The sequence below is a fragment of the Aspergillus clavatus genome, genomic scaffold, assembly GCF_000002715.2.
Source record: "Aspergillus clavatus NRRL 1 1099423829797 genomic scaffold, whole genome shotgun sequence".
Lineage (NCBI taxonomy): Eukaryota > Fungi > Ascomycota > Eurotiomycetes > Eurotiales > Aspergillaceae > Aspergillus > Aspergillus clavatus.
This window is the reverse complement of record NW_001517102.1, coordinates 444,565-468,294: the sequence shown is the minus strand read 5'-3', so window position 1 is coordinate 468,294 and position 23,730 is coordinate 444,565. Positions and strand designations below refer to the sequence as shown.

The following is a 23,730-nucleotide window of genomic DNA, read 5'->3' as shown; positions in this document are numbered from 1 at the left end:
AGAATGGCTGGTATTGACATTGCCAGCTATTTGATATCAGACTCGGGAAAATCTGATGGTGACTCGGTTGAGAAAGGCCTGCTGTATGCTTTACGACAAGGGGAGCATCATTTTGTGCAATGGCTATGGCATGAACATATTTACGAGTACATGGAACTGCTTCACGAAGAATGGGGATACACCACGCAGTAATATACACTTGTAAAAACCATCAAGAGACCAGCAAATGACGTAGAGTACAGATCGCCAAAAAATATAATGTACATTGATTCCATCACCAAGCTTACAGCCGCTCCCAACCAGTTGGACCCAGAATCCCACCGTCTTCAGCGCGTGGATCCAGCGTCCATTTTCTTAAGGCCCTGCTTCCGAGGTCTGTCCGCCAGCCGGCCTCGAACATCTCAATGCCCGCCCACCCGATCATAGCCGCATTATCGGTGCATAAGTATGGTGGCGGCGCAACGATATCGACATTTGCAAACCCGCGGATATCAAGGAATGACCGCAGCACCGTCATGAGAAAGCGATTCGCAGCAACGCCGCCACTGACAACAAGAGTCTTAATTTCTTGCTCTCCAGCCTTCTCCGCTTGCTGCCTTAGACCCTCCAGAGCCATCACTGTCCGGGAAGCAAGATGTTCAAAGGAAACGCGCATGGCCTCGCGGGCCAGAGCAACACGCTCCTCGTGGGACATACTCTGGCCACCCTTCTCTTTAGAACCCATCACCTTCGTGACGGTCGTTGCAATGGACGAGAAGCCGAACCGTAGCTCGCGGGTGTTGGCAAAGGGGGCAGTGAGAGACCAACCCCATGGGCTCTCGCGTTTGACTAGCTCTTCGCCTCGAGTCTTGGGTGGACTGTAATCTGCATAGTCGAAGCTGCCGTTGGGGAAAGCAAATTGTTCCAGCATTTTGCCATACATCGTTGTTTTAGCTTCGTTAAGCAGAGTGGTGGGGAGAATTTCCCGCGCAGATTTGTCCAGCGCATCCCCAATTGCAGTATCAACGCTTGAAGCTAGTATCTCATGGTCCGTGATGGAGGATGACTTGACGAGGATCGAATGGCCGCCCGAGACAAGAATGGATAGGAAGGGAAACTCAGGTGTGGTGGGCAAGTTGCTAGCGGTATCATGACTGTCGGTTTGTGCCCGACTTAGGGAAGATACGAGACGAGGTGTCAAGAGATGCGCTTGCATATGGTGCACGCCAACGAAGGGGATCTGCCAGGCGACGGAAAGTCCCTTTCCGGTATCGAGTCCGACGAAGAGGTTCGAACGCATACCCGGTCCTCTCGTAGTGGAGATGAAATCCGGCTTGCGACGTCGAGAGCCATCCGCTAAAGTGATTGATCTGGGGCCACCAGAATCCGTTTCTGTAGCAGCAGGCAAATGTTTCAGTGCCTTGTTGACGAGCTTCGCTAGATTCTCTTGGTGCGATTCGAGCGCAAGGAGCGGATGAATGCCTCGGTATTCCCGCGTATCTGCAGTTATGCTTTCGAGGAAATGAACTTTTGTAGAGTTAATGTGTGTAGACGAGTCTTTTTCGACGATTGCAACCGATGTATCATCACTGCTCCAGATAATAGTGAGCGAAAAACCAGGCTGGACAGTCGGCAGTTGCAGAGAGTCTTACCACGAGGTCTCAATAGCAAGGGTCAACAACCCTCGCCTTCGGTATTGTATACAGTTTCTCGAACCCGTCCATATTCGCTTGCGCAGAAGCGCAGCCGTAGAGCTTGAGGTCAGCATCGGGTTTGATAAAAAACCGGGGGAGGATCTATCATGCCTGAGGTGCTGCGACTTATTTGGACCTTATCGTTATCACTATCGCTATCCTTATCGCTATTTAGATAAGATAAGCTGTCTAAGTCAACAAAGGAAACAGACAATGGAGAATCAAGATTGCGCCCTGAATTTTGAATGAAAATAGAGAACAGACAATAGTAGTTCCCGAGTCAATCAAGCTAGCTATGCTTATTTTGACTTCCATAGAAATTTTTCATCCAATGGATAGTAGCAGCCTTGGTCGTCTTCCCTGAGCTACTATATTGCAGTCAATATCTAGTCTTGACATATTCAGGCATCGTCATCTCTCCTCCCCAATGTTATAGCGGATAGCCTAGTGAAAGTTTGAAGAGACTTTTGGATGAATAAAGATGCTGGGCATGCAGCTTTGCGAATACTACAGGGGATATAGACCAGAACCATGACATTACCCACACAAGGGACTGCGGGTAGAGAGTGCTCACAATGGTCAGAAGACCCCAAGCGGAGAAACAGAGTGCCTCCACAACAAGAAGCATATCAGTAGCATATATGAGAGTAGTATTGCTCCCAGATACATTACATTGGTAGGCCATACTGTTGCACGAATTGTTCACTGCTGTAGTACAGTGAATCTCCAAGTAGATACCCACAAAGATGGCCACAACCCAGAGCATCCTCCATGCTGTTGTGAGGAGCTGACCAGCAAATCTGCCCTTAACAATGAAACATATAGATTGGTTGGCTGTGAAAGTAAGATCCGCAAGGAGTGAGGCAAGGTAGAAATAGTACTGAGTGATCTGGCAATGCTTGACATAGCTCACTATGGAGATTGCAGTACCTGTGATCAGTTGCTAAGCACTGACTGACACTGATAGGGTATAGATTGTAGCCAGGGGCATTGGACATCTCAGTTTTGTTGAAAGTTTTGCCATTACAAAGATCATGTTATTTCCGTCCATCCGACTCAGATAGTCTGAAGAGATATCTTCGGCTGCAATGCGCGCAAGATGGACAAGAAGAAACGAACGTAAGCCACGCATGAACAAGACAGCCCAATATGACCTATTATTGTCTTCGGTGCCAACGCCCTGCTCATCCATGGGATTCAAGCAGATTTGCAAGTATGCTTGCACCGACGCTGCCTAGAGGGTACGATATCAGTGAACCGTCGATAGCAAAGGGATAAATCAAAGCTCGAAGTGACAGTATAACGTCAGGATCGAAGTCGAATGGGACAACTTCCCAGTCCGTGCAGTCCGAATTGAACGAGCATTCTATATTTGTCACCAAAGGATGACTTGTCAAGAATTTGAAGCTGCACAACGTAGCTGCACCTGCCATTTGCCTGGAGTCTTTTTTTTTGCAGTAAATATAGTTCCTTCTCGCATGAACATGCAAGCACACTGATGACCCTCCACAAGCTAGAAGAAACTCAAGTTACCAATCTTTGAGCAGGAAAGGAGATGGAGCTGCCTTTGAAGGTATAGTTGCAGGCTTGTCGCACCCTCTCAGCTCGCCTTATCTGATATTTTTAGCTCAAGATTTTTGCTACCACATGTGTCAATGCTATCCAAACCATTTACTTTCGGCCTTGTCTAAGTGTAATTTCTGTTATATTCAAGTGATTATCATAAATGGATATTTCCCGGAAATGATATGTCAGAATAGGCATCTTCAATAGATGGCCGGAGTACACGTGTATAGCAGGCCACTCACCAGCGACATCAAGTCGACGAGGACCACAACATCAAGGCTGCTATCCAATATTCGAATAGATATGGGCCGCTCTATGAAAGAGTCATTTGACTCAGTATCTACAAGTCTCATCATATCATTGATACATTGATACCAACAGCTCTACCGGAATGTCTCAGGATAACGACTTACCTGGCCTACTGAAACCTCGTCGTCTGCTGCATGGCGAGATCACATATCATGAAGCAAAGGAGCAGGAGTCCAATATCCTACATCAGTTAGGCTATACGGACGAGAGGGATCGCTTCTTCAATCACTTGCACCAAAATCGAAAGTCAATTGCTATACTTACTGCCCATCATCTCGGCCTCAGTTCTACAGCCTCGTGCCGTGTGGTTGACGTCAAGGACTGGATACACGGGAGCTTCAATGTCTGCATCCGCGTTGACATTAATACAGGCCGGGGACAAGATCCTGAGAGACAAGTGATGATCCGATTTCCGTTGCCTTACCGAGTGAGGGAGAGCTCACCCCCGGACAATGCAGACGAGAAGGTCCGCTGTGAAGTTGGAACCTATGCCTGGCTCCAGGAAAACAGCCCCACTGTTCCTATTCCTCATCTCTATGGATTTGGGCTAGCTGCTGGCCAAACTGTATGCCATCTGATGCATGTGTTTGAGGGATAAGCTAATGCTTACAGCCCTAGTTTACCCATCTCGACAATCTGCCTTTTCTAACCCGCATTTTCCACCGCGCACGCCGCCGAGTTTTGAGTTGGTTCGGCTACCCGCTCCCATCCCAATATGTTCAGCATCAAAGCAAAGATCAAGTTGCGCTGGGCATGCCCTATCTTTTGATTGAATACATCAAGCCATCGCGCGGCAAGATGCTCGCGGAATCATGGGAGGACGGCCGCTCCAACCTCCAATTACGCAAGAACCTCTTCCATGGAATCTCCCGCATCATGCTGGCTATGGCGCATACACCTTTGCTAAGGATCGGCTCCTTTGTCCTTGACGAGGCGGGCTACTTGACCTCAAGTAGGCCCCTTACGTGCAATATCCAACAACTAGAAAACGAAGATATTCCTGTTCACATGCGGCAAGATGCTACCCACACCACTGTAGATTCATACATCAATGATATTCTCGCAATCCACGAAAGCCGCCTTCGGCACCAACCTAACGCAGTTAATAGTGTTGAGGATGGTCTTTATCAGACATCTGCCCTGATGGTGATGCGAAGTGTGTGGTCTTGCTTCTTTCGTCAAGATCTCTTGCGCGGCCCATTTTTTATGAGCCTTACCGATCTGAACCAGACCAATATCTTCGTTGACGATAATTGGAACATCGCATGCCTTATTGACCTGGAGTGGGCATGCTCTCAACCTGTGGAGATGATCCACCCTCCATACTGGTTGACAAACGAGGCCATTGATTCGATCAGCGCGGATTACGAGAAACTCCATCGTAAATTCATGGAAGCTTTCGCAGAGGAGGAAACTCGAGCCGAGTTGCCATTTTCTCTCCACGCTATCTTGCAGCAGGGGTGGGAGAGGGGGACGTTTTGGTATTCTCTTGCCCTCAGCAGTCCTCCTGCGGCGCTATTCAAGATCTTCTATGACTATATACAGCCGAAGTTTTCGACAGTCCACGATGATCCGGCTTTCTGGAGGATCACAATGCCGTACTGGACGTTTGATGCATATGAGTTCATCAAACAGAAAGTCAAGGATAGGGAGCAGTATGATGTCTTGTTGCGTGAAGCATTTGGACGTGAAAGTTCTCAAGCTCAGAGTTTATGAGTTTGATTATCTTATCTTGGGTTGAGCATTACGCCTATCTTCACATAAAGCACCCATGTATAATATACTTCATCCGCTTCATTCTGCTCTGCTCTATTGAAATGACAAGACTATTCGCTGTATCTTCGCAGCAGCTTGAAGAAGATCATTGTATTGTACCCTTTCTTAGAGAAACCATATCTGATCCTAGTAGGGTAAAATCCATGGTCTTCCTGCTTCACTATCTTATTTCTCCTCCATATCCCAAGATAGCACCACCATTAACTATGCTCACCGTGACAAGCGAGGATCCAGTTAGTTCGACAAGAATAGACAAATACAATCCTCAACCCCTCCCATTCGATAAACCGAAACAAGCAAACAAACAAAAAGCCATATATTTGGATCATATCATCACGTCATAAACCATAATAGTATCTATATACACACTGGCCCAAGAGTCCTCCCACTCACTGGATCCACTGAACCCCAACAAAATCCTCATCGTCCCTCTACTCCGTCCCCAGGAACCGACAATCCCACTCGAGTCCTCTGCTCGCACCTCAACCATTCCCATCCGACTCATCTCCCGCAGATCTTCAGCTTGAGCCTAAGGCTGAGCAACAAGCCACCAGGAGAGAAACTTTAAGCCCTCCACCACGCCACAACATGAGGTGGAATGGGGCCGCTCGCCCACGTCTACACCAGCGAGAATAGCGGAAACCCGAAACCCGAAACCCGAAAATTGATCTTCCGCAGCAAAACTCCGCCCCCCCCCCTCAAGAGGGGGGGAGGGAAACGCTTCACTCGCGCACCATCCACCGGCGCTCTTCGCGCGTCAGCTTCGTGTACGTGCCGTAGTATTCCTCTGGGTTCTCGATGGGCGTGACACAGTGCACGGTCGGGGAGCCCTGGAACTGGATGCGTTTCTCGCGGCTGCTGGCGGCGCCTGCGAGTGTCTGCGACTGCGACTGCGACTGCTTGTGTTGTTGTTTCTTGAGGATGCTCTTGGACGCGCACGAATTGGTGTAGCTGTAGGCTTGTGGGGGCTGCATTTGCATGGACGAAAAGCGCTTCCCTGCGGGGCTGGAGGGCACCGGCGAGATTGGGGTGCGGGGGAGAGCGGCGGGGGATTTGAGGGAGAGGGAGGGCCGGGTGAGGGTTTGGGCGGTCGAGATGACCAGAGAGAGCTTGGGTTTGGCGTACATGTTGAGTTGGGGGAGAGAAGGGTGATTGATTGATTGATTGATTGATGTTTTTTTGGGGTGGTTGGTTTGGGGAGAAGTAGACCCTGAGGACAAGACTTGGGGATGAAATAAATGACTTTGGTCAACAAAGTCGTGGTCTTGAGTATGTATGTGTATACTATTATTGACGTAGGCTGGATGATCCAAAAATAAGAAGGCGAAAAGGATAGTCAAAAAAAGTGGTTTGGGCCAGCCAAACGGAATCCACTATGGGACGAAAATAGAACAGAAGGGGAAAAGAAGAAGAAGAAAAAAAAAAAAGAAACAACAAGCGACAAAACTGAGACAGGACGTGTCTGGGAGAAGAAGAGGAAGAAACCACAGCAACCCCCAGGGCAGACTGCGCGCCTATATAGTCGCCCAAGGGCTCAACCTGAGAGCCATCGAAATGGTCCAGTGTGTGTAGACGAAGGGGGGATACAGTAGACAGACATGGAGGGGGTTTGGGGTGGGATGTAGATCGCAGCGGAATAGCCAATAACACGGCCCAGCACATCGTCCTAAGCGCCAGACAATGCTGAATGCACACACCACGCTTCATCACACCTGGACTGGGTGTTTATCCATCGCTAGGGTCGAATCAGAGCACTGTTCCTGTGATGGGGAAACACTGCTTGAAGGATTGACTTGATGCAGAGGGGAGTGATTCGTCAATTCTGCTGCCAGATGGAGCAGATCACTGGAGACAAGATTGTGCGGAGTATGTCCATCATCCCAGTCAGAATTGCTATACTTAGTTCTTGCTCCGGATAGATTGCTACGGAGTATAGATTTCTGCAAAGAGAGGACAAACATGTTTCTTCTTCTCACCCATTCAAATGAAAGACTTCCCACGACCAGGAAGAACCACTAATCTAAGGGCCCTCCTCACTATCTCATTATCCAGACGATCACCGGGTTGATTGAGGACAAGGATTCCGTGATGTTGAGAACGTCCAGCATGTCGATTGGCCCTCGCCTGGATACACCTCGTTAACCAAGCTTAGACTCTGAAAAGTCTGCCGATAAGGTTACCAATAATAACTACGACGATGGTTCCTGCAGTGCACAATCACAATCCTCATGCAGCCCGAGCCATGCTCGGACCTTGATGAGGGATTCTTCACTGAGGGGTCTTTCGTTGCTCATTGTGGTCACATATTGATCAATACAGTATTATCACACCGCTATCCTGTAGACGGACTGGATGTACGGAGTAGCGCAACATAAAAATAGGAAGCGAGTTTCGTAGTTCTAGCTAGTTAGGGATGGGCAAAGGTTCCTGCGTCGAGAATCAACTCACCAATCCCCTCAATTCAAATCAGTTGCGGCAGGTACTCATCCTTCTCCTCTAGAGTCAATTATCGAATAGCTATGGAGGAAGGCCATCGAGACAGGCTCCATACCTTTCTTGTATTCGTAGATGCAGATGCGCAACGATTCCAGCTTAGGGGGCAGACGATCCGCAAGCCTTGGTCAAGATCTAGGAGTAATATGTTCAGCACCCTTCCAGCTTCACTGCTACCGAGTCCCGCTCGATCAATCGCCTTTCAACCGAGAGAGGTCTTCCCACTCTAGTGATATCAGAGGGTGAGAATCAACAACACCCTGTACATAGTCGCCTCTTAGGAAAAGACAGATACCGAATGTTACGTCCCCAGATGGGATTTTTCAGGATTGAAAGCAGTATTCTGACCCCCGTGGCCAGCTTATAGGTTCTTCTAAGCTTTACTCGTCGGTATCTCTTGCGATTCGACTTGTCACAGAGACGATCGATTCGTCGACATTGCACTGGGAGTGATGCGAATGGATGTGGGATTCGATAGTTTTGATGATATTCAAAAGCATCCCGTCTGGGAGGTTCAAAAGAGACATTGGAATTAGGGAAGAGAACGAGACACGATGTTGATAGCAGCAGGAGTGATGACAGGACAGACAGAAAGCGTTTCTTGTTCTTGGTTCTACCCAGGCAGCAACCTCTTCACATCATAGACCATCCCTGATGGTTGGCCTGTCGTCTCACCTCACAAGACCATTCTTCTGGCTTGATCAAGGCTGTTTTATGAGGAGATTACTCGCTGAGTTTGCAGTCCAGAGAATTTCGATAATAGTCAGGACCATCTCACATGCTTTAGCAATGGCTTGGGATGAGGTGTTTTCTAACCATAATCTATTATGCAGTACGTATATGACCCAAGTACATTTTGTGCTCTATAACTGAAATGTAATTAATGGCCTCATGCCATCAAACATCTATGGTGCATCTTTCCCATGCCGTGCAGACCTGGCGGAATTCATCATAAGGTCTCTCGGAGGATAAAATGGATCGTCTCCAACTCCCTTTGAATAGGCAAAACCATATCATTTGGCCAAGTCTATCTCTATACTAAATTACATTCTTTCTATTTGAGATCAAGCGAATTCTAGAAGCTCGTATAGCAGGGTATCTATTTCGAAATCTCAACACCGTTCGTGGCACCTACGGATGAAGTCAGTCGTCGTCAGTTTCATGAAGAGTCAGCTATCAATAAAGAATGCAAACATACCAAGAGCCTTCTTGATATCATCATAGATCGCGAATTGACCAGCAGTCAGGCCACCGATCATAAACAAGCGAGTAGGCAGGCCCGCAAATGAGCCGCGAAGACTGAGCTCGCTGGCGATCTTGACGAGACGCGAGAGGGTTCTCTTACCGGGAAGGCCCTTGGTCTCGTTGATTTTAGACAGCATGGTGTCAGCAGGCTGGGAGATAATAGCGGCGGTAAAGCCAGCAAGGAGACCTGATCCCAAGTTGATACTTGTCTGGGCACTGCTGGACATTGTGGATTAATCAAGGTGAGCGAAGAAGGCCTCAGCAACCTTTTCAAAGACAACAAATTTGGTTACTGTATAGGGGACCCTGCGGAATGATATCAGTTTTCTTTCTTTCTTTCTTTTTTTTTTTTTTTTTGTACAGATTGATGGTTCAGAGATTGACATACTGCTTCAAAAGAATGGGACCAAAACCACAGTAGAATGCTCCAATACCCTCATTCTTGAGAATCTTACCAAAACCACCAATCAGATCATTAGCAAAGCCGGGCTGGGAGACAAGATGGATTTGGGTAGCCTCAAGAGGGCAGAGCGCGACGGAAGCAAAGAACTCAGCATAAGCAGCAGAGATGGAGTAGATAGCAGCGTGGTTCTAGCAGGCCTTATCAATACCCAAAATGTTGATCAATTTCTGTTTAAAAAACTCATAACCACCGAATTTGAAAGCTCCCTGCAGAAACTACCCAGCAAAGGTTGGGCCAATGCCATTCAGGAGGGCATCGGCACCGTTGTTCTGAATGACTTGACGGAAAGCACTGAACATGCCACGGTTATAAGTGACAGGGTCGAGCTGGATCCGGGTCTTGATACTGTGAGTGCCAGTCAGCCTCACACGAGTGGACTCAAGGTTACTAAGTCACGTACACATCAACCGGTGTGAAGGCACCATGAGTGACAGAGCAGCAGACAGCACCTGCAAAAGCGGATCGGGAGTAGAGGGCCAGACCCTCAGCAAATGGTAAGATCATAGCAAACCTGAGCACAAGAAGTCGAAGACTGCCGGGGTGGCTGCAGAGTCTACTGAGCTTACTGAGGTTGGCTGGTAGGGGGCGCTCGGCCCACACAGGGTAAACCACTAAGGAGTCATTTCGGAGTTTTTGGGCTTACTTCCATTTCTTGATAATGCCGTTTTGAAGAAAGGCCATTGGTCTGACTGCTTCTGACATTGCTTGAAAGTGTTCATCTTCCATAAGAGGTGCAGACAGACCGAAGGCTTCGAAGAGTCTGTCTTTGGCCTCTGGATATCGGGACTCAGCTGTTGAGATTTTGTATTCTTCCCCATGTGGGATATATGACTCGCATGTGCACGCTGTTGGCTGCGAGTGTCAGCAGAGGTTTTATACTCTGATTTTGTCTCATTCCATGATCCCCAACTGAGATACCAGATGACCCGATGTCTTTTAGCTGACTGTTGGAAATGATCATACACAAGGGACATGATGTGGCTGAGATAAAAGATCCTCAAGATCATTGCCTATTTCGCTAGCTGTGAGACAGACCCACTGTTTGGTTAGGTAGACTAAGCTCCAACAAAAGCTCCCAGACGGCCACTGGGATCTAGTAGTAGTCATGCAATAGAGTGACGATTGATGAGGGAAGAAATTAATCACCAAGTTACGTGGCATGATAAGAAGATGTGAGCCTTGCACTGCTGGTTGACTAGATATGAGGGAGGATGGGAAACCCTACAGCAACCATCGCTTCTCAACCATTAGCATGCTTGTATATGCCTTTCATTCGAGCGACAAACTTACTGACGCATTAATGCAGACAATCTAGGTTGACAACTATAGGCATGATCGGAGTCTTTCAGATATACTAGTCACATTGAGTCGAGCATTCCTATTCTTGACGACCGCCAGCAGCACCGCCAGGTCCAGATATATATCCAATGTCACCAATTCGTTTGGACAGTTACTGCGAAGACTGGATACTGAGCTATGGATGGCTCATCCTCAGCCAACTGCTTGACAACAGCTGGGCGAAAACACTCAATCAAGATAGGTTTGACAGGAATTTGGCGGCATAGTAAATATGCATGTCGCATGCAAAGAACGTGTTCTTGGGGAGATCTTGGTCCGAGCCTGCTTTTCCCCCGAGGAAATGAGCACCATCAAGTGTTGAAAGCCTATGAGAAGGATATCGTACATGGTAGCCAGGTCGCCAGGGCTGACGTGCAAAGGTGTCACAGCCCATTACTTCTAGGCACCTTCGAATAGTTCTCACTGCTGGATCAGCAAGACTCCAGACTTGTCCCCCGAGATCCATCGGTGCAAGGAAGTCAATAACCCTGAAGCTTGAGCCAAGTATAATTCTATCAAAGCCGTCACCCTGTGCGGATGGTGAAGTTGATTAGGGTCAACCATCTTACATTCACTCCCTGATGGATATCCATCATGATGCTACTCTATGAGTCCAGATGCTGTTTTTCTACAGTCAAATTATATGTGAAGCCCATTCCTCCATGCTTATGCTGCTCAATATGATGATTTAGCTGTCTATTCTGATGATACAATGGTTGAAAACAGAAGTAGCGTTGGCAGCTTGAGGTTTCTGGTTGGGACAAAACTCGGAGAGTCTTTGAGATCCAATGGATGTTCCTGGCTTGATGCCGATGAGCGCTGGGAAACTGTCAAACAGTGCTACACGGAGGTCACACTGCAGATGTTCTCCTGACTTATGTTCTGTCCCCTCTTCAATGTGCCGCTTCTGCTTTTTTGCAGTTATATTCTTATCCAGTTGAATCTCTTGGGCATCTTTTTTGTCTTTCTATCTGTCGTTCCTCCCTTGTTCTGCAGGAGATCTAGTAGTGACGTCAGCCAGAACCATTCATTGCACAGGACCAGATCCTCAGTCTTCCTGTCAGACCCGCTGGAGTTGATCTTTGAAGATCAGCTCGCGATCGGATTATTCTTAGCGAGTCTTGCAAGAAGTGCTCCGTACAGAATCGGCAATATCATTATGGGAGTAATCCGTAATCTACTGGAACCCGCCGGTGAGTCTTGCTGATACGATTCCCTGCATCGACGTGAGGCTGACTGCGCTGGAAATACAGCGATTGTGGTTGTGTTTACCACTGGTACTCTGATCAACCGTCGCAGGTATACGAAGTTACGGGATATACCATGCGTTGAGACGCCACTGCTCAAGAACGACTGCGAGGAGGAAAAGCCCCGATCCCTCAAGGGCCGTCCCAATATCCAAACCCGGATCCTCGCTCATTTCCCATTCTTAATTGAGATTTGGTACTGGCTCCTCACATACTGGGTACGGCAGCCAGTTTATATCTGAGGTTTGTTTTGAGGGATGAGCGGTGTTGACACGGTCTTCAGATATACCAGGGGCTGCGCGCAATATCCGCCAGGGTGATCAGCGACGACGAGGCTGTTTTTGAGCTTGCTCAACACCATGCGCAGCAGATACTTGGCTTGGAGCATGTTTTCCATATCGACGTTGAGCTGGCTGTGCAACAATTTGTTCTCAATCGCGTGCCATGGCTGACGTCTTTCCTCGCGAGAGTATATTATTCGCACATCGTCTTAGGGGTCATCTTCCTTGTTTATGGATATACCTTCTTCCAGCGGGACCGGTATCAAGAGGTTCGACGTACACTCGCCTTGGAGAACGTGATCGCATTCGCCGTCCTCACTCTTTGGAGATGCAGTCCCCCGCGCCTCCTTCCAGAGGTGTTCGGCTTCATTGATGTCTTGCACAGCAATACTGCCGGCTCGGCGTGGACGCAGAATAAGTTCCAGCTTACTATTGCAGCCATGCCTTCGCTGCACTTTGGGAACTCGGTGTTGATTGCACTCTGTTTGTTACGACATAGCCCGCACTGGCCTATCCGTTGCATTGCGCCTATCTGGCCCATAATGATGGGATTGACGATTGTCGCTACTGCTAATCACTTCATTTTGGACGCGGTGGTAGGCGTATGCGTTACCTTGACTGCGTACTGGTTTAATCATGTCATGTTGGTCTTGTTGCCTGTGGAGCGGGTATTGTTCAGGTTGCTTCGCATTGAGAAACCTGTGCCATGAGCGGTGACCAGGACGTCTCATCCGATATTCTTTTCGATTCGTCGTGGAAATGTAAAGCGATAATTGTATCAGTGCTTCGGTACTTATATGCAATAAATATGCTTTGATGTGTTGTCCTCGATATATATCTTACGAGGGATGACGACCACAGTGGTGCACAAACATATATTGCGACATCAACCACGACTAACATCAGCATCTCAGCTGCAGCCGCCACTACACAAGACGATGGAGCACTCGACTAAAATGTGTAGATCATACAAGGACACACCTCCTCGCCTAACTAACTCCTGAATATAGAGGCCGGGTAAATGCCGGTGCTGATGTTATCAGATAAGCTAATAATGCCGACTAATGAAGCAGCAGCGTGACTAATTTATGCTCGGCACATCCAGAAACTCTCGGCTGAATATGGTGATTTATATAAGATGGTATGATGGTTGACTAACACAATACAACCTAAGGATCATGATTCAGGATTCCAACCCTGGTCGTCGGAATGCCTCGCTCGTATAGATAGTTATTGACTGCAGTCAGCACACCGATTCGAGTTCGATTCAATGCAAGATACTCCGTGCAATACAATATACTTAATCCTAGATAATTAATTGGAAAGGATCGTGGGGAAGGAAGCTCGTCGGATGATAGGAAAGGGAAAAGGTCAAAGTGAGCAGGCGTGTGTTCGGAGATGCACCGAAACGACCGAGGACCTTAGGAAAGAGAAGCTGAATTCTGGCCGGTGAGCTTTTCCTGGGGTAAATTGGGTTGTCCTCTCCGCAATCTGTCACCTATTAGATATCTAGTCTGCTTGTTAAGTTGTATGCTTGAGGATAAAGAGACTGATAGACTTTAAAATCACTCTGTATTTGAGTTTACACTCACAACAGTGAACAGACAGGATGATTCTTCTTCTCCAACTGCGGACCCGCAGTCGACTACTCCGCACCGAAGACGGAGAGCATCGCAGAATCCACTGGCTCAGACAGGAAATGCGCATCCCACATCGGCCCGAAGTGAAGTGGTTTAGCATCTAGATATATTCTAGTGTCCTCCGTCGATGAAATGGGCTGTCAGATGAGAGTGTCATGTGAATCATCCCAGCATGCTGACAAAGGCCTCTAAACACTGTGTACTCTGTACTCCGTAGACGATGTGATGTGAAGTTTCCGTCTCTATCTCTAGAGTAGGATATATCTACCGAGTCACCCTGCAATCTCGAAAAAAACACCTACGAAGTTGTTGATCGTCTAGATAGAACAAATAATATCAATTCAATTGTTCATTGCTTCGAGCAAGATACTATCTAGATACAGAGTACACCTCGGGTTCTCTGCCCTCCTGCGGTTTTTTCTCTAGGCCCGGCGGGCATCGACTCTGGTCCTCGAATCAGTGGATGGCGTGTGTTCCGGATCTTACCGTGGCTCGCCATCCGCTCAGAATTTCTGCCTGCCCTGGTTTATTAGTTCGTTCCTTGTGACTCGAGTATTTTCAATACAGGCTGCAGAGTCAGACAGATCTATCTAGAATTCTAGCTACTCCGTAGATACTGAGATACGCAGTACTTCCTCTTGTCTGTAAATGAAGACATCCCTCACCAATCTACCCTGCTAGAGAACACCAAAGAACACCATCGACTCTCTTCCACCGTCGCCAGGATTATTGTCTTTATTATATTTGTCTGATATTGAACGGTCCCACGAGTCACAGCGACTGCGGAGAGCCGGGCACTGGGCCTCAGGCACCCGTGGTCAACTCCGATCGTCAAGCAAAAAACTCACCGGGTAATTTACTCCTTCCAGGGGCGGTGAAAAGATGGTGCCTGTTGTTTTTTTTTTTTCTCTCTCTACTTGTTATTATTGGCGCCTCGCTCGCAGAGGCAAAATACTTGTCCCCTAGGTTGTTGTCTTTTTTTTTTCCCTTTTCTTTTTTTTGCAAAACGAACGAAAAGGGAAAAAAAATTCTATTATTATTTGTTTTTTTTCTCTCTCTCTCTCTCTCTCTCTCTCTCTTCTTCCAGCGCAGCTGATGAGAGACAGAGTAAAGATAGAATAAGAGAATGATTTCCTCAAAGGGCTAGAAAAGCAGTCTCTCTAGAATAATATATCCCGTATATCCAATCCACTATTTCTCCTTCTATACCTGTGTAGATCGTCTTCAGGACAGTGGACAGAGGACAGAGGACAGACAGACTGCAGAGTTGACTCTTGTCAATCCCACTCCCCGATTATTATTATTACTCTTTTTTTTTTTTTTCCAATCTTTGTTCTTAGTCGGGTTTCTCCACACATTATTTTGCCTCGACCCAACCCCTTCATAACCTCCGTCTTTTACCCACGTTTGGCCTCCTTCCGCTGTCGCTTGCTTCTTCCTTCGTTCTTCTTGGATTTTGGGTCTTTTTAGGGAATCTGTTTGCATTGGCATAGAGTGCTCTGTTGGTTTTGTTTTGCATGAGAAAATGACCGTCAAGGAGGCTGTCAAGGAGTCCCTGCTGGGCCATTCCGAGGAGCCCCAGCTGTCGCAACAGGTGAAGAGTCATTTCTTCCACTATGCCGGGAAAGACGAATCCACGGGCGATTACTTTATGACAGAGGATGACTTCATCAACGCGGTTGCTCCCAAGCATGAGGATTATGTGAGTATCGCGCGGACTGTTTCTGTCTTCTCTCACCATCATTCCCTTCCATTGGAGGATGTGTCATCGCGCTGGACGGTTGCGCCTGTCTCCAATTCGAGGCTAACGTGTTCATTTTCGGACTTCGATAGAACAAGATCAAGCGCGAACACTATGGCATCCTCTTTAAAGTTGCCGATACGCGGAGAGCCGGCAAGCTCAGCCTGAGTGACTGGGCTACCTTTGAGAACCTCCTGTCCAAGCCCGACGCCGAATACGAGATCGCTTTCCGACTCTTCGATCTGGATGGCACAGGCACGGTGAAGTGGGACACGTTCAAGAACCTGTACAACATGAACAAGAGCAGTGACAATATCCCCTTCGATTGGAACTCGGAATGGGCATCCCTGTACTCTGGCCGGAGCAAGTCCCGCCACGACATGACCTACCCTCAATTCTCTCAGATGCTGCGTGGTTTGCAGGGTGAGCGCATCCGCCAAGCTTTCCACATCTTCGACAAGGACGGTGATGGTTACATCGAACCCGAAGAGTTCCAGCGCATTATCCTGGAGACCTCCAAGCACAAGCTGTCCGATTACGTTCTCGAGAACCTTCCTAGCTTGTGCAACATCTCAACCGGCACCAAGATCTCGTACGCCACTGTTCGCGCGTTCCAGAACGTCATGCGGGAAATGGACATGATCGACGTTATCGTCCGCGAGGCAACGCAGAAGAGTTCTGACGGCAAGATCACCCGTGCTGATTTCCTCAACGAGGCTGCTCGCGTGACCCGATTCTCCCTTTTCACTCCCATGGAGGCAGACATTCTGTTCCACTTCGCTGGCCTCGAGGCGCCTTCTGGCAGACTGTCGCAGAAGGATTTCGGCAAGGTCATTGACGCCTCATGGCGCATGCCGCTGGCACTGGCTGGCCAGGCCGTCTCGACCGCATCCACTACCGCGCACGTTGCTGCTGAGAAGACCAAGTCGGTGTTGCACAGCGTCCTGGAGTCCGTTCACCACTTTGCGCTCGGCAGTTTGGCTGGCGCCTTTGGAGCGTTCATGGTCTACCCCATCGATCTGGTCAAGACACGGATGCAGAACCAGCGGTCGACGCGCGTTGGGGAGCGGCTGTACAACAACTCGCTTGACTGCTTCAGAAAGGTCATCCGAAACGAGGGTTTCCTGGGTCTCTACTCTGGCGTTGGGCCTCAGCTGATCGGCGTGGCGCCCGAGAAGGCCATCAAGCTGACGGTGAATGACCTTGTCCGTGGCCATTTCACCAACAAGGAAACCGGCAAGATCTGGTATCCCTATGAGATCTTTGCTGGTGGTGCTGCTGGTGGTTGTCAAGTCGTAAGTTCGGCCTGCAAAACTGAGAATTGTTAACTGGCACTGACTCTTTTTTCTGTTAGATCTTCACAAATCCCCTCGAGATTGTCAAGATTCGCCTGCAGGTTCAGGGTGAAATTGCCAAGACTGTGGAGGGCACCCCTCGTCGCTCGGCCATGTGGATTGTGAAGAACCTGGGATTGATGGGCTTGTATAAGGGAGCCAGCGCCTGCCTGCTTCGTGACGGTAAGATTCGTTCTTTCTTTTTTTTTTTTTTTTTTTTTTTTGATGCTCATAGTTTCTGACTCATTGATTGCCTAGTCCCCTTCTCCGCCATCTACTTCCCCACCTATGCTCATCTCAAGACCGACCTCTTCGGCGAGACCCCCACCCAAAAACTCGGCATTGTACAGCTGCTCACTGCCGGTGCCATCGCCGGTATGCCTGCGGCCTACCTCACAACACCCTGTGATGTGATCAAGACCCGTCTGCAAGTGGAGGCCCGCAAGGGCGACGTCAAATACACCGGCTTGCGCCATTGTGCGGCAACCATCTACAGGGATGAAGGTTTCCGGGCGTTCTTCAAGGGCGGCCCTGCTCGTATCGTCCGTTCCTCGCCGCAATTCGGTTTCACCCTGGCTGCCTACGAGCTTCTGCAGACCTGGCTCCCCATGCCCGGCACCCACGCCGATGTCTCGCCGACAGGACAGGTGGAACCCGGCGTCGGGTTGCAGAGCGCCAAGGAGCCCCTGCCCTACTTACGATCCAGAAACGCTCTCAAACTCATCCTTGACCTGGACGAGAACATCGGCCGCGTGTATATTCCCCAAGCCGACAAGTGGCCCAAGTTCCTCCAGCCCTCGAAGCAATGATTTGCATTGTTCTGATTATAGCGATCTGTTGGCCTTTCCTCTGTGGTTCTCTTCCTGCGTTGACATGAAAATATATTCTCTTTTCCATACCTTCTCAACCCTCTTTTTTTTGGTTCTTGGGGTTCCGGTTTTTGTTCGTTGGGCGGAGGTTACGCATAATTCGTCCTGTTTTTCTCTCTTCTGTTCATACAAGGACCATCTTGCATTGCACATTGTAACAAAAGCAGGTAGACTCGGGAGCAAGTCATATCATCTTGTGCATTTGTCGCAGCTTTCCTTATCTCAAGATTTCAGATTTTCTATAGAGACTACTACTTGCATTCTCCACATTTCTCACTACATAGAGCAAAATCACTGTCTCATTCATCATCTCCATGGCATGGCTATCTTTGAATTGATACATCATCAGCTAATTACTCAGCCCTCATCCACTATTGACTCACGAGTCGTTGCTGTGTATGAGTCACTGGTCTTTGGATTCCCCAGGTTGCCGATAAGCGGCCGATAAGATAAGCTGGTATAACCTTATCTCACACGTGACCATTCCACTTTTTTTTTTTTTTCTTTCATAGATGGCGAAGGACCCGCCGCAGACTTTCTCTCTTTCTTTTTCTCTTCCCCCCCTTCCCTGGTTTTCACCAGGAGGGCTAATATTGAATCATATCATTTTAATCTCAATTAGCCAAAATGAAGTACGTTCTGGTCTCGGGAGGTGAGAATTGAATCCTTTTCCTGCTTTTCTTTTTTTTCTGTACCTTGGACACGTCGCTGACTCTCGTAGGTGTCATCTCTGGTGTCGGCAAGGGCATCATCGCCAGCAGTTGTGGGCTGCTGCTGAAGACTGCGGGCCTGGCTGTTTCTAGTATCAAGATTGATCCGTATCTTAACCCTGATGCGGGTCTCATGAACCCTCTAGAGTTGGTCCCACCTACCACTATTCCCTCATCGCAGACATTGACGCGTTAAAAAAAGACACGGAGAATGTTTCGTTCTCGACGATGGAGGCGAGGCCGACCTCGACCTCGGAAACTATGAGCGGTACCTCGGAGTGACCTTGGGACGGGATAACAACATCACCACTGGAAAGATCTACCAACACGTCATTGAGAAGGAACGTCGCGGTGACTATCTCGGAAAGACGGTTCAGATCGTGCCGCATCTCACCAATGAGATTCAGAACTGGGTGGAGCGCGTTGCGAGGGTCCCTGTAGATGAATCGGGACGGGAACCGGATGTCTGTATCATCGAATTGGGTGGAACCGTCGGAGATATTGAGAGTGCACCGTTCGTTGAGGCGATGAGCCAGCTCCAACGCCGGGCTGGCAAGAACAACTTCCTGGAGATCCACGTCAGCTATGTTCCTCTGATTGGTTCGGAGCAGAAGACCAAGCCTACACAGAGAGCCATCAGCGACGTCCGCAGCGCTGGCCTCAGGCCGGATCTGATCGCCTGCCGCTGCGAGACCCCTCTTGAGGAGAGCACAATCCAGAAAATTGCCAATGCCTGCCAGGTGGAGCGTGACCAGGTTGTTGGCGTCCACAATGTGTCGACAACCTATCAGGTGCCGATCCTGCTGGAGAAGCAGGGCTTCTTGAATACCATCAAGGAGCTGTTGCACATCGATACAGTGCAGAAGGACCCCAAGCTCATTGAGCACGGTAAGGTCATCTGGCAGGAATGGCATGGCCTGGCCATGAGCCAGGACCGGGTCTTTGAGACCGTCTCTATTGCCCTTGTCGGCAAGTATACCAGTCTGCATGATTCATATATGAGTGTTAGCAAAGCGCTGGAGCACTCTGCTATGCACTGCAAGAAGAAGTTGGATCTTATTTGGGTGGAGTCTTCCCACTTGGAAGAGGAACACAAGGACTCGAATCCGTCCGAGTATTACAAGGCCTGGCACTCGGTCTCGACTGCCGACGGTATCTTGGTTCCTGTAAGTTTACTCGCGGATTTGTGTGGATGTATGGATTCTAACACTGTCACAGGGCGGTTTCGGTGAGCGTGGTACCGAGGGTATGATTAAGAGTGCCGAGTGGGCTCGTACAAACAACGTCCCCTACCTCGGCGTATGTCTGGGTATGCAGCTGGCCGTGGTGGAGTTTGCCCGCAACGTCTGTGGGATGCCCAACGCTGGCAGTGCCGAGTTCCACGAGCACTGCGAGCAGCCCGTGATTGTCTACATGCCTGAAATCGACAAGACGAAGATGGGCGGCACCATGCGCCTCGGCAAGCGGGCCACGATCTTCCAGCCCGGTACCGAGTGGTCTCGTCTGCGCAAGCTCTACGGCGACAAGCAGGAGGTCTGGGAGAGACACCGTCACCGATACGAAGTCAACCCGGAGCTGGTCGACCAGCTCGAGCAGGGCGGCCTGACCTTCGTAGGCAAGGATGAGAGCGGCAAGCGCATGGAGATCATCGAGCTCAAGGACCACAAGTTCTTCGTCGGCGTGCAGTTCCACCCGGAGTATCTGAGCCGGGTCCTGGCGCCCAGCAAGACCTTCCTGGGCTTCTTCGCGGCGTCGGCGGGTTGCCTCGACGAGATCACGGAAGTTTTCAAGGATCCACACGATCTGAGCCACCGCGAGCTGAAGGTTGCTGTTCAATAGACGCGGCCGATGCTGGTAAAAGGCGTCGGCTTGCTAGTTGGTTGGTTCTTTGGTTGTTGTTGCTGTTGCTGTTGGTACCTGGCGTTTGGCAGATGAAAAAGACATACCATGCATTTTCTCCCATAGGGATATAGATAGAGTCGCTATTGTCAGCGCAGTATAATCCGAATAAATTGTCATCTATCTCATCATCCACCTGCCGAAGCATCTCATCAACCTCGAGGCCTAGGTTCATCAATACTCTATCTAGATCGACTCCGCCCCAGATCTACCATCTCCAGACTCCATCCAACCCGCCAGGCCTGCGACGCGCTAACACCTCAATCAATCAATACACGGGTCCAGCCTCCCCTTCCTCTCCCTCTGCCAACGGCGATGAAGATGACGACGATGAAAATGAAGACCAGCAAGCAAGCCCTCCTCTCCCAAGCCCTCCTCTCCCAAGCCCTCCTCTCGCAAACGCGTCTGCGCGCACTAAACACTATGCACATAGGTCTATACGAGTCTGTACCCGATCAGATGGCGTTTACGGACCATGATGAGGATTTTCATGGGGAGAGTGATACGGAGGAGATGCAGGAGTGGTTTCCGGAGCGGGTTGTGCAGCCGTGCTATGAGGGGAGGTTTGGGGGGAAGGGGTGTGAGAGGGATTGGCATTGGGAGGAAGAAGGAGGTAATATGAAGTAGGGATAGTGCTTTGCTCTGGTGTAGGTGTCGAGTATCGATGACTTTGACTAGTTATTATTTCCTCTGTCGAAGGGTTGTTCTCGGTATGGTATACCGAGAAATCCACGGCGGAGCATTCTTCACACATCTGCCAGCCCCAGCTGTGCTCGACCACCAGACAAGAACATCTGCCCGTAGCCTGCCCAGCCTGCCCAGCCTGCCTAGCCTACGAAGCTCCAGCTGGATTCCTCATAAGGCGGCCCATACTCCGCATGTCGTCTCTCGGCCCACTCGCGGGCATCCGCCGCCCACATGGGCTCGGTCAAAGCCGGCTGCCGAAACCGCAATCCCTGCTGCAGATCCGGCTTCTCGAATACTCTCGAGTGGACGACGAAGTCGTTGTCTACACAGCGATAGCTCGTCGGCTCGTCCTCCCAATCCACCGGTCGCGACGTATCCCACACGGGCTCGAGGTTGAGGAGGTGTATCTTTCTGCTGGCTCGCGCCGTGTTGGCCTTTTGCTCGGGCTCGGGCTCGGGATCCCGGGTCCACAGCGAGGAGAGATCGAGGAGGTCGAGATCGGGCATCGCGCTGCTGAGGTGTGCCAGGATTGGGGGCCAGGTTCCCTTCGTCAGGTAGAGGCCGCGGAGGGATAGGGTCCGGAGTCGGGGGTGGGTTTTCAGGAATAGGGAGAGGGAATTCTCCGTGACCATGAAGCCGGACAGCTTGCAGTCCTGCAGCTCCGGGAGACGGACGTGGGTGGCGATTGAATCGAAGATCCAGTCGTAGCGTTCCAGATCGTCGTATTCGAGATGGTAGAGGCGGAGGTCAAGCCGCGAGAGCCTGGGGCTGTTCTGTAGCATCCGCGTAATCTCCGGGAGCTGGGGGCTCGAGTTTTGGTAATCTGCCTGCACCGATAGCCATGTATCCAAGACCGAGGTCTTGTGCGTGGCAGTCCTTCCCGCGAACGCGAACCTCTCGACAGTTCCCTCGTCAATGTCCGTCGAGAGGCTCAGCGAGAGCGCCTCGAGACCCCCACCCACGGCAGAGAGGTCACCAGCGCTCCATCCCGCAAGATGACGACCGTAGTCGCCGCACGGGATACCGCATCTCGTCGTCGTCCGGTAGATATCTAGTTTCCGCACGGATACCCGGCTCCGGGCAAGGGCTGCCATAGTCACGTCGTGCGCCCATGACGCCTGCGCCCACATGGCGAGCAAGGAACCGTTGTTCGAATCCAGGTCGAAGCTGTTAGACTGCCGAAGCGCGGCATCCAGACGGATCGTATCGAGCGTTGCGAAGCGACGCAGGATCGCTGCCAGGGTTCGGATCGCATCCGCTGCTGACCGAGCCTGCTGCGCGTCGTGTTGGCCCTTTAGCCAGGCAACCTCTCTCGCAGCCCTCGCCAACTCCTCCTTGGAGCATTCTCTGGACCAGGGGACAAATAACGAGCCGTCGATGTCGGTCACGCCCGTTTCTCGGCCTTTTGCGATGATCTTCTCCAGGGCAGCCGAGTCATGGTAAGGAGCGAGGATCACCAGGGTGTGACAGTGCTGCCGTAGTACGGGGTTGCTTGCCAGGGCGTCTAGACGGACAAGACTCGCCTCGCTGAGATCTGTTTCCGGCTGTCGGAGAGAGTCCAGGAAGGACTGGGTCATGCACGTCGTGCTGAAGGATCGGCTGGTCAGCCGGAGAGCTTTGATACTGGTGAGATCCAGGTCCGAGAGCACCAGGTCGAGAATCTCCATCGGAATCTTGGTGATAGACATGGTGATTGTGGATGATCTTCGGAGAGCTGACGCTACATGCAATTTACGCGAATCTTTGATAGTGCGGAGTTGCCAACAAGCATATATATATATATATATATATATATATAATATGCAACAGGGGTATCTATTATTTGGCGATTTATGGCTCCCACTGTGTTGGGCTGGGACCCGCTGTGCCAAGCCCGTAAGACGGCTAGATGTCTGCTGCCCATGCTCTGACTCATTTTTATAGACACATTTAGTGTATCTAGTGCGCAGTGACTCGTGTTCCACCTTGTCCTTGATGCTATGGTCAACATGTCAGTCCTAGAAGATAATGTACGAGTTTTCCCAACCCCATTTTAAAGGGTTGAGAATCACCATTTTTCTAAGCACAATTCACTATAGGGCCTCATAATTTGTTAGGTAACTGGATAGGTTGATGAACAGAGAAAGCATGAAGCTGGTAATGTTAGAGGAAGGTTGGTTGACCAAAGCTCTCTAGTAGCCATCTACTATGGCAGAAGCATGGGCATGGAGGCGGCCAGATAGGCAGTCGTAGGGACGGTCAATACTCTCCTTTCCCACCTATATACTCCGTATTGCTTTCTCTCTTCTCTTCATGCATAGAATCTGCTCAAAGAGTTAAGTGCTATTATACATTTGCATGTCCGAGCTGCTGGTCATACAGTAGTGGCTGCCACGATGATTCCTAGCTCTGTTTGATATTCCCACTGATACTAAGTATACAAATCTCTGGCTGGTCTCTATAGAGACCAGTAATAATAT

At 49.8% G+C, this 23,730-nt stretch overlaps 8 protein-coding genes and 1 pseudogene across 8 annotated transcripts, besides 10 other annotated features; 5 read left to right on the top strand and 4 right to left on the bottom strand.

Moving 5' to 3' along the window:
- Positions 1-3: 3 nt before the first annotated feature.
- Positions 4-192, top strand: ACLA_006930 (uncharacterized protein; the record flags this gene model as incomplete). Its single annotated transcript, XM_001273359.1, has 1 exon — positions 4-192. One exon carries the CDS (start codon positions 4-6, stop codon positions 190-192), a length of 189 nt encoding a protein of 62 aa, XP_001273360.1.
- A 91-nt stretch (positions 193-283) lies between these two features.
- ACLA_006920 (N(6)-L-threonylcarbamoyladenine synthase family protein) lies at positions 284-1,747 on the bottom strand (the record flags this gene model as incomplete). The annotated part of the gene is made up of 2 exons (XM_001273358.1): positions 284-1,568; positions 1,632-1,747. 2 exons carry the CDS (start codon positions 1,745-1,747, stop codon positions 284-286), a joined length of 1,401 nt encoding a protein of 466 aa, XP_001273359.1.
- A 1,883-nt stretch (positions 1,748-3,630) lies between these two features.
- Positions 3,631-5,264, top strand: ACLA_006910 (uncharacterized protein; the record flags this gene model as incomplete). Its single annotated transcript, XM_001273357.1, has 2 exons — positions 3,631-4,113; positions 4,167-5,264. The coding sequence occupies 2 exons, from the start codon at positions 3,631-3,633 to the stop codon at positions 5,262-5,264; spliced, it is 1,581 nt and encodes a 526-aa protein (XP_001273358.1).
- A 699-nt stretch (positions 5,265-5,963) lies between these two features.
- Positions 5,964-5,987: a microsatellite.
- A 59-nt stretch (positions 5,988-6,046) lies between these two features.
- Positions 6,047-6,451, bottom strand: ACLA_006900 (uncharacterized protein; the record flags this gene model as incomplete). The annotated part of the gene is made up of 1 exon (XM_001273356.1): positions 6,047-6,451. One exon carries the CDS (start codon positions 6,449-6,451, stop codon positions 6,047-6,049), a length of 405 nt encoding a protein of 134 aa, XP_001273357.1.
- Positions 6,452-6,473: 22 nt separating this feature from the next.
- Positions 6,474-6,497: a microsatellite.
- Positions 6,498-8,916: 2,419 nt separating this feature from the next.
- ACLA_006890 lies at positions 8,917-10,227 on the bottom strand (annotated as a pseudogene).
- Positions 9,386-9,419: a microsatellite.
- A 1,795-nt stretch (positions 10,228-12,022) lies between the features above and the next one.
- ACLA_006880 (phosphatase PAP2 family protein) lies at positions 12,023-13,101 on the top strand (the record flags this gene model as incomplete). Its single annotated transcript, XM_001273355.1, has 3 exons — positions 12,023-12,056; positions 12,117-12,328; positions 12,394-13,101. 3 exons carry the CDS (start codon positions 12,023-12,025, stop codon positions 13,099-13,101), a joined length of 954 nt encoding a protein of 317 aa, XP_001273356.1.
- Positions 13,102-15,081: 1,980 nt separating this feature from the next.
- Positions 15,082-15,110: a microsatellite.
- Positions 15,083-15,110: a microsatellite.
- A 446-nt stretch (positions 15,111-15,556) lies between these two features.
- On the top strand, positions 15,557-17,915 carry ACLA_006870 (citrin; the record flags this gene model as incomplete). The annotated part of the gene is made up of 4 exons (XM_001273354.1): positions 15,557-15,733; positions 15,865-17,067; positions 17,127-17,289; positions 17,365-17,915. The coding sequence occupies 4 exons, from the start codon at positions 15,557-15,559 to the stop codon at positions 17,913-17,915; spliced, it is 2,094 nt and encodes a 697-aa protein (XP_001273355.1).
- Positions 17,300-17,330: a microsatellite.
- Positions 17,916-18,602: 687 nt separating the features above from the next.
- ACLA_006860 (putative CTP synthase) lies at positions 18,603-20,524 on the top strand (the record flags this gene model as incomplete). Its single annotated transcript, XM_001273353.1, has 4 exons — positions 18,603-18,627; positions 18,697-18,832; positions 18,888-19,851; positions 19,904-20,524. The coding sequence occupies 4 exons, from the start codon at positions 18,603-18,605 to the stop codon at positions 20,522-20,524; spliced, it is 1,746 nt and encodes a 581-aa protein (XP_001273354.1).
- Positions 20,525-20,936: 412 nt separating this feature from the next.
- Positions 20,937-20,979: a microsatellite.
- A 408-nt stretch (positions 20,980-21,387) lies between these two features.
- Positions 21,388-21,418: a microsatellite.
- ACLA_006850 (F-box domain protein) lies at positions 21,412-22,959 on the bottom strand (the record flags this gene model as incomplete). The annotated part of the gene is made up of 1 exon (XM_001273352.1): positions 21,412-22,959. The coding sequence occupies one exon, from the start codon at positions 22,957-22,959 to the stop codon at positions 21,412-21,414; it is 1,548 nt and encodes a 515-aa protein (XP_001273353.1).
- An 81-nt stretch (positions 22,960-23,040) lies between these two features.
- Positions 23,041-23,069: a microsatellite.
- Positions 23,042-23,073: a microsatellite.
- Positions 23,074-23,730: the final 657 nt, after the last annotated feature.